The sequence below is a fragment of the Carassius gibelio genome, chromosome B25 (genome assembly GCF_023724105.1).
Source record: "Carassius gibelio isolate Cgi1373 ecotype wild population from Czech Republic chromosome B25, carGib1.2-hapl.c, whole genome shotgun sequence".
Classification (NCBI taxonomy): Eukaryota; Metazoa; Chordata; class Actinopteri; order Cypriniformes; family Cyprinidae; genus Carassius; species Carassius gibelio.
This window is the reverse complement of record NC_068420.1, coordinates 1,747,819-1,756,419: the sequence shown is the minus strand read 5'-3', so window position 1 is coordinate 1,756,419 and position 8,601 is coordinate 1,747,819. Positions and strand designations below refer to the sequence as shown.

Below are 8,601 nucleotides of genomic sequence, written 5' to 3'. Positions count from 1 at the left end.
TGACTAATACACATCGATCGACTGAACATTTCCAAGCAGAAACACCCCAATTCAGATGTGAACCCATGAATTAATTCACCTCCTTCTGTTCCTAATAAAAATGTCATGCTTTGGATTGCTCAATAAACAACTGATGCCTAAATTTAAGATTAATGTTTTTGAATTGCATATAAAATTTTCATTATAAAGTTTTAACATGAACAAACTGACATCTTAATGTTAAGCATACATAAATAAAATATATATTTGCTAAATGTATATATATATTAAAAAAAAGCTTGCTAATCAATTAAAATAATTAAATATGAACTGTACCATGACTTTTGGAGTGCAGAAATCTGACCATTTTCATTGATGTATGTCTGACGAATATGCATAATATTAATTTCATTTTTATGTTGCATGGAAATTTTATATACAATTCAAATACATCTTAAATTTAAGTCTAAATATTTTGCATATGCATGGTGGATCTGAATAATAATAATAATAATAAAAGAAATCAGAACAACATTCTACTTTCAATTATTTCCTAAATATCCCAGGAGTCTAGAGGAATGACGAGCTCAGCTGAAGTTCAGGTTTAGGTCAGGTTAGGTTTAGACTCACGTAGACAGACCTTCAGACTGATGGCTAAAGATGGCTTTCTTCTTTCATGAAGGGTTTGGCATCACAGCATTTTTGTTTCCAGGCAGACGTTAAATCCTGGAAATCCTGTATAATCTAAACAGTCTGATGTTGTTTTGAAACTACTGTAGGGTTTTCCATTTTTGTGTGCCATATGTATAAGATGTTGATCCAGGGGTTCGTTGGCATGACGTCTGAGGCTGAGACTAGGTTAGGTTAGTGAACGCTGATTACTGATCTCTGTCTGTCCATCAGGTGGTGGGGACAGGAATGCTGGTCCTGTGTATTCTAGCGGTTGTGGACGGCAGGAACATCGGTGCTCCTCGAGGCGTGGAGCCACTGGCTGTGGGTCTGATCCTGCTGGGCATCAGTGTTTCTATGGGGCTGAACTGTGGTTACCCTCTGAACCCCGCCAGAGACCTGGGCCCTCGCCTCTTTACTGCTGCTGCCGGATGGGGAATGGAGGTGTTCAGGTATGAGTTACCTGGTGTTCAGGTGCGAGAGTGATTAGGTGTGAGTGTGATCAGGTGCGAGTGTGTTCAGGTGCGAGTGTGTTCAGGTGCGAGTGTGATCAGGTGTGAGAGTGATTAGGTGTGAGTATGATCAGGTGCGAATGTGTTCAGGTGCGAGTGTGATCAGGTGTGAGTGTGATCAGGTGTGAGTGTGTTCAGGTGCGAGTGTGATCAGGAGTTCCGGATCGAGTGTGTTCAGGTAATGAATCAGATATATCACGGTAATGAATATGCACAATATTGCTATCGTGGGCACTTCTAAATACTGTGTATAATAATTTATTACAGATTATTCAGAATTTGGAATGTATTTTAAGAATACTATTCCCTTCAACTGGTCAAAATGCACAACACTTCTGTATGCTGCTTGAAAGACGTGTGTGCCACTCTTATGTAAACAAACAGGCAAAATAAGAAAAGAGGGAACACGTGACAGACACACTGAATGAAAATACATTCACCCTCTGACAACAGATGGCGCTAAACTTCAGAAAATGCAGCTTTTACTCTGGAAACCCCATAAATAAACCAGCTGTGCAAATTTTTTTAATATAATAATTCATAATAATTAAATAATTTAAAATAGCCATTCAGATTTGTGGATTTGCTATAGTGTTCATTACAGCGACCAAATACATAAATATTTAGACTTAATATGCTATTTATTTTCATTTTTATTTTCATGTTAATCTGGACTACAACATGTCCTAGATATTTTATGAAAGTGTTTTGATTCTTTATTGTTCGTTCACACTTTACATTAGGGCTTCATTAGTTAACATTAGTTAATTCATTACTCATTAAAAAATATTCTGAACATTCATTAATCTTATGTATTCCAATATTTAAACAGAGAGCGTGTGTTTGAACCCCGAACATTATCAGGAAGGCTATTCCAGAGTTTGGGAGCCAAATGTGAAAAAAAGCTCTACCTCCTTTAGTGGACTTTGCTATCCTAGGAACTACCAAAAGTCCAGCGTTTTGTGACCTTAGGGAGCGTGATGGATTGTAACATGGTAGAAGGCTAGTTAGGTACGAGGAGCTAAACCATTTAGGGCCTTATAGGGATAGTAATGAAATTTGTAACTGTTACTGGAACCTAATAGGCAGCCAGTGCAGAGACTGTAAAATTGGGGTAATATGATCATATTTTCTTGACCTGGGGTCTCATTTATAAAACTTTCCATAGATTTCATCCTAAAACTTTACGTATGCACAAAAGTTAGATTTTGCATACGCAAAAAAAGTTTTCAGATTTATAAAACCATGTGTACACCAGTATCTGGACAAAAAAACCTTTATAAATCCCAGTAAGGTGAAGATTGTGCATACGTGCTTCTCCACCTCGATTCCTCCCTGAAATCACTATGTATGGAGCTTACAACGCCTTGTTTTACTATGCATAACCTCATCTGCATATAATTTCTATGCATATTCCCATCCACTTGACACCATATTTAACATTGTTTTAAGGTACAAGACGTTAAGGAAATATGAGATCAGGACTATAAATGCTATTTGTGTCATACATAATTTTCATTGCTAAAAATCTTCCAGTATCCTTGTTATGTTTTAGCATAAATATCTAAAAATCTAAATCCCTAAAAACAAAACTCTTTAAATAGCTCTCAGATAAATATTTTTGAATATAGTTCGTTTTGTTTTGAATATAGTGCTTTCCAGTGGCCAAATAATACATGTAAATAGAATTGTCTGACTCAGCTCGTCACTGACAAAGTAGCCTATTTTAAAAAGAAAACATTCGCACTACAATTTTCTTTGTATCCTTCAAATACAGTAGTATTTTTCATAATGTTCTAGAGATTACTTTTTACGACATCAACACCTCAGTGCAGCTGTGATTTAAAGTTTAGTTTAAAGATGAATTATTGTGCATCTATAGCACTCCACACTGTCATTAAAACAGCATGCCACAAAAAATGTGTTCAAGAACATCCGCTAAATATGTCTAAATTCATATAATTTTTGTTTAACTTCTGCCTAATGACTTTATGTATTTTCAGTGCTTATCTCCATGAATGAGGGTGGAATATTTAATATAAATGTGTATATTCAGGGCTTAATTTGTCCCGGAACAAGCCGGATCCGGCACCTCCGAAATCCGATCCGGCACCTCAGTTTGGCGGATCCCCCTCCTCCAGGGGTGGGGTTTCCGTATGGCAGACGGAGAATAGCCAAATATGTGCTGTGAAAAATGATCCAATATCTATTTAAAATCACAGGGTTTTAAAAATATTTAACCAATGATAAGTATTTAAATGAGCTTGTAATACTTCGTAATCCCATTTGATCCTCAAGCTCCCGCGAAACTTCGTCAATTCATGCGCCTTCATTGAGATTGAAGGCGTGTGCACAGCCTCAAGACAGATCTCCATATATCAGCAAAGCAAGGGTAAACAAATAACTGTTTGAATAGTACAGCATTTTCTTTACTCAAACATTGTCTGTTAAGGCTATTGTTTGTGTGTGCTTGAAGACTGGAGAAGTAGGTTTTTGTCACGCTGTCTGGTCTCTGTTTACCTGGGTGTCCACTAGTGGGCTCACTTCCCCTTAGGCACCTCACCGTAGGCACTACAATTCCCATTAGCCTTGTCCCTTCATCACAGTAATTGCACTCCTGCTAATTGCACCAGGTGCCTTAACTTATTAGTCATTAGCCTCCCTATATTTACCAGTCTTTTCCTGTTGTCTGCATGGAGTCCTTCCTTCCATTTCCTGCTGCACCCAGTCTTCTCGTCTCCCGAGTCCTCACATTCCGAGTTCCTGTTACTCTTTCTGTTCCTGTTCTCTTCCTGTCCCTTCCTTGTTTGTTCATTTGGATGAACCTGGCTTGTTTGGATTATGATTTGGATTATCCCTAATAAAGACATACTGCAACTGGATCGCTCTGGATCCTGTGTTTCACTGGATACCCGAACGACAGTTCTGTCAGTGACAGTTCTGTCAGCTGTCCCAAACGAAATGTGAGTCTTGTATTGCAGCGCGCAGCAGGTCGCTTTAGTACAGACAAGATGTGCTGATGAGAAACGCGCTCCGAGAGAGTTTGTGGATTCGAAGACTGGGTTCGAATGACTGATTTAATCCAATAGTTTGTGTTGATTTATTTTATAATTCAAACCTATGTTGAATAAATGCAGGAATTTCCCTCATTATAAACTTGAAAGCTGCGAGAATTATTAAAACCATGCGATATAGCTACACCCAGAAATTTAGGACCTGATTAAATATAACTCTATTACACAGAGATTTGAAAAATAAAATTCCACAACTTTTTCAAATCGTTTTTAGTCCTGGAAATTGTTGTTTTAAAATAGCATGGCATTTCCATGTTATTCACGACCTTACACGACCTTAATCACTTAAACTGATCCAGCTGTTGCGTGGGTGTTCCGTTACCTCTCCCTCCTGTAATCACATGCTGGATCCGTTACCCCGCTTTGTTCCGGGACCTCGCAATTTACAAATTAAGCACTGTGTATATTGAAATGAAAGCAGATTTTAAAATCGTTCCTTACTTCATTACTTTTCTTAAGCCAGGAAAAAGAATGTGCACACGTCCGTAAGATGCGTGAATATTTACCCCAGATATTTTAAAAATCATGATATGTGCGTACAAAATTGCATACACAATTTCAAATGCCTATTTTGTGTGTATGAAAAGTATATAAATGAGAGCCCTGGTAAGGACTCTAGCCGCTGAATTTTTGACTACTTGTAGCTTGTTTATTAAAGATGTAGGAAAACGAGTTAGCAGTGCATTACAAAAGTGAAAAAGTGAAGTGACATTCAGCCAAGTATGGTGACCCATACTCAGAATTCGTGCTCTGCATTTAACCCATCCGAAATGCACACACACAGAGCAGTGAACACACACACACACACACTGTGAGCACACACCCGGAGCAGTGTTCATCATTTATGCTGCGGCGCCCGGGGAGCAGTTGGGGGTTCGATGTCTTGCTCAAGGGCACCTAAGTCGTGGTATTGAAGGTAGAGAGAGAACTGATCATGCACTCCCCCCACCCACAATTCCATCCGGCCCGAGACTAGAACTCACAACCCTTCGATTGGGAGTCCAACCCTCTAACCATTAGGCCACGACTTCCCAAATAGTTGAGTCTAGATGTCATGAATGCATGAACTATCTTTTCTGCATCATGAACATGTAACATGATTCGTAGCTTGGTAATGTGTCTAAGATGGAAGAATGACGTTTTCTAACATGGGAAATATGATTTTCAAGTTGCTGTCTAATGTAACTAACTGAAGTGGAAGCGACAGTACACCCATTTCGATGCAAACTGTAGTCTAAGATATTATGTGTACTGTTTTTTTGGGTCCAATAAGGAATAATATCTTATCCAGATTTATTTTACATAATGTAGTTATTGTAGGTAATTTAGATGTTTCATCTGGTATTTTTTAAATATATATTTAATATATCATCAGCATAACAATGGAAACTAATCCAATCTTTTCTAATATTACCAAGGGGCAGCATGTATATTGAAAATAGCAGAGGACCTAAGACAGATCCTTGCAGAACTCCATACTTTACTGGTATTAATTGAGGTGATTCTCAGTTTCAATAGACAAAGTCGTAACATTTAGACTCTAACATTTAGATTATAAACCATCTTAAAGCCTATTGTGATGACTCAGCTATATGGTATGATGATTTGGTGATACATTGTGATGATTTGGTGATAGATGATGATTTGCTGATATATTGTGATAATTTGGTGATACATTATGATTCAGTGATATATTATGATTATTCTGATACTACTATGATTCAGTAAAACATTATGCTGTTGATAATTCAGTGGTATGTTATGACAGTTTAGTGACATTTTATGACATTTTGGTGACATTGTGATAATTTGATGATATATTATGATGACTATTTGTATCTTTTTTTCTATTATATTTGTCCTTTGCTTTTTTCTTATTATTGTATTACTGACAGTTTAAATATTTCAAATAATTTTTATGGACTTTAGTCTTTACTAATATGAGTTACCCTAGTATTCTGCTGTGGAATTGGTTTCTAAAATGTAGAAAATATACAGAAAATATATATTTGATATATATCACTATCTTTAAATAAATTACTTGTATAAAGTTTTGTTTATGTGGCCCACTCATAGTTTTAAATAGTCATGATTACAATACTGACCAAAATAATTCTTATAATGATTTCTGCCATAATTGAGCAGCTCTATGTGATATGATGATTTGATGACATATAATGATGTTTCTGTGATTATATTCTGATGATATATTGTAATGATTCAGTGTTAAATTATGATGATTTGGTGATATATTATGATGGTTCAGCGAAATATTGTGTTAATTTGGTGATACATTGGTGTGTGTGTGTGTGTGTGTTATGCAGCACTGCAGATTACTGGTGGTGGATACCTGTCGCTGGGCCGTTGGTAGGGGGCATCGCTGGTGCTGTGATCTACTTCCTGTTAATCGAGCTTCATCACACCAACCACAATGACAAACCTCACGAAGAACCTGAGGAAGAAGAGGATGAGGAGGAAGACGAGGACAGCAGCCTGAAAGACAAATACGAGATGATCAACATGAGCTAGACACCTGAGATCAGTAGAATTCCTGTCATGAAATAAAGCCAGTAAACTCATTTTCAGATGCTGTTTACATGAGTAAACACATCAGTGACACCAGCAGACCTCCATCCACCTTCACAGCTCAGACAATGTATGGGTTTTCATTAAATTATTCATGTGTTTTAACTAAATACAAGCTTAAAATCTGTAAACCCCTCTTTCCCATAATCCCCCATTGCACATAACATTAGAATGTATTTTGCTGATGGTTAATATTTCCCAAAGCACTCAATTCAATGGCTTTTATAACTTTAAAGTGATGGAAATGCATCAAGGTCCTGTTAGGAACTCTGTTCAGATTAAGAATCACCAAACAGAAGCGCACTGATAACACTGATCATGAAACGGCCTTGTCTGAGCACGTAATTGTTCATGGCAAAGATTTGCATTTGTCTATGAAAGATTTTCCACTAGATCACCATTGCTGAGTTTTTAAATGTAAGTTTTATTTAACCTTGTTGTCATTTATATATTGTCTGTGATATTTATGTTCATGTGTTTGTAGATCATGCTTCTTTTATTGACTTGTTTTTGAAAGTCTTTCATAAAAAGTAGATCTTTTGTAATGATGAAATCCTGCGACTTCAACTGTATATTTGTGTTTTTTGCTGAAATAAACTGAACTTTTGCTGAACTTTTTTAGCAGATTTGTTTTGCTTACAAACAGATGTTTGAATGTGTATGTTCTGTTCATGTCTGGACAGATCTGCTGCTGTCTCCTGAGCGTGAACAACAGATGAAGACAATCCTCTCCATAAACACTGAAGAAATTGTCATGTTATGTTATTACAGGTCGATTTGGCTTTTTTAATTCAGTTTGTTTGTCTTTTTAATTATTGTATAGCTTATTGTCAATGATTTTGTTTGTTAGTTTTAGTTTTCCAGTTAACTTCAGTTTTTATTTTTATTTTAGTCTTTTTATTTCTAGGTCATTTAACACATACACTGACTGCTTGACAGCAGGCTTCTTAAACTAGCTGCTGACTCTGTTCTAACCCACATCATTAACCTCAGCTGTACTGCTGTACCTGCCCACGTGCTTGGAAGCAGGTTAAAATAGTTCCTCCGCCCAAAGATAAGAAATTGCCTTTCTCTGGTCCCAACAGTCGCACGATAAGTATATTACCTGTATTATCTAAAATAATGGAATCTATAGTATATGATCAAATTAACAACTATTTTTATACAAATGATTTATTAACAGATTTTCAGCATGCATACAGAAAAAGTCACTCCACTGCCACTGCTCTGACTCACATGTCTGATGATTGGCTTAGAGAGACTGAAAAGAGAAATATTATTGGTGCTGTATTTTTTTATTTTTCTGCTGCTTTTGACATCATAGATCACAAACTGTTATTAACAAAATTATCTTGTTATGGTTTTGAGCAGTCAGCAATCACATGGATGTACAGTTATTTGTCAAACAGAACACAGACAGTGTTTTTTAATGGCAGTCTCTCAGGTATCAGAAAAATCACATGTGGCGTACCCCAAGGCAGTTGTCTGGGTCCATTATTATTTAGTATTTTTACGAATGATTTACCATACACTTTACATAATGCTAAAATCGTCATGTACGCTGATGATTCAACTATATATACATCAGCAAGTACACAAATGGAACTAAAAACTGTTTTAAATATAGAATTACAATATGTAGTAGATTGAATCAAATCAGCTGCTCGTGTAGCACTTAGGTGCAGCTATAGGAGAAATATTATATTAATGCACATTAATCTTAACTGGTTGTTGGTCAAAGATAGACTGTTGTATTCACTGTTAATTTTCATAAGAAACAT

At 36.5% G+C, this 8,601-nt stretch overlaps 1 protein-coding gene across 1 annotated transcript in view; it reads left to right on the top strand.

Moving 5' to 3' along the window:
• The window catches only part of aqp9a (aquaporin 9a), an 11,418-nt gene extending 3,985 nt beyond the window's left edge, over nucleotides 1–7,433 (top strand). Inside the window, exons 5-6 of the mRNA XM_052598377.1 lie at nucleotides 883–1,100; nucleotides 6,559–7,433. Of these exons, the coding sequence (XP_052454337.1) occupies nucleotides 883–1,100; nucleotides 6,559–6,763 (423 nt within the window). The 3' untranslated portion in view covers nucleotides 6,764–7,433. The remainder of the gene's footprint in view (nucleotides 1–882; nucleotides 1,101–6,558) is intronic.
• The last annotated feature ends 1,168 nt before the right edge of the window (nucleotides 7,434–8,601 follow it).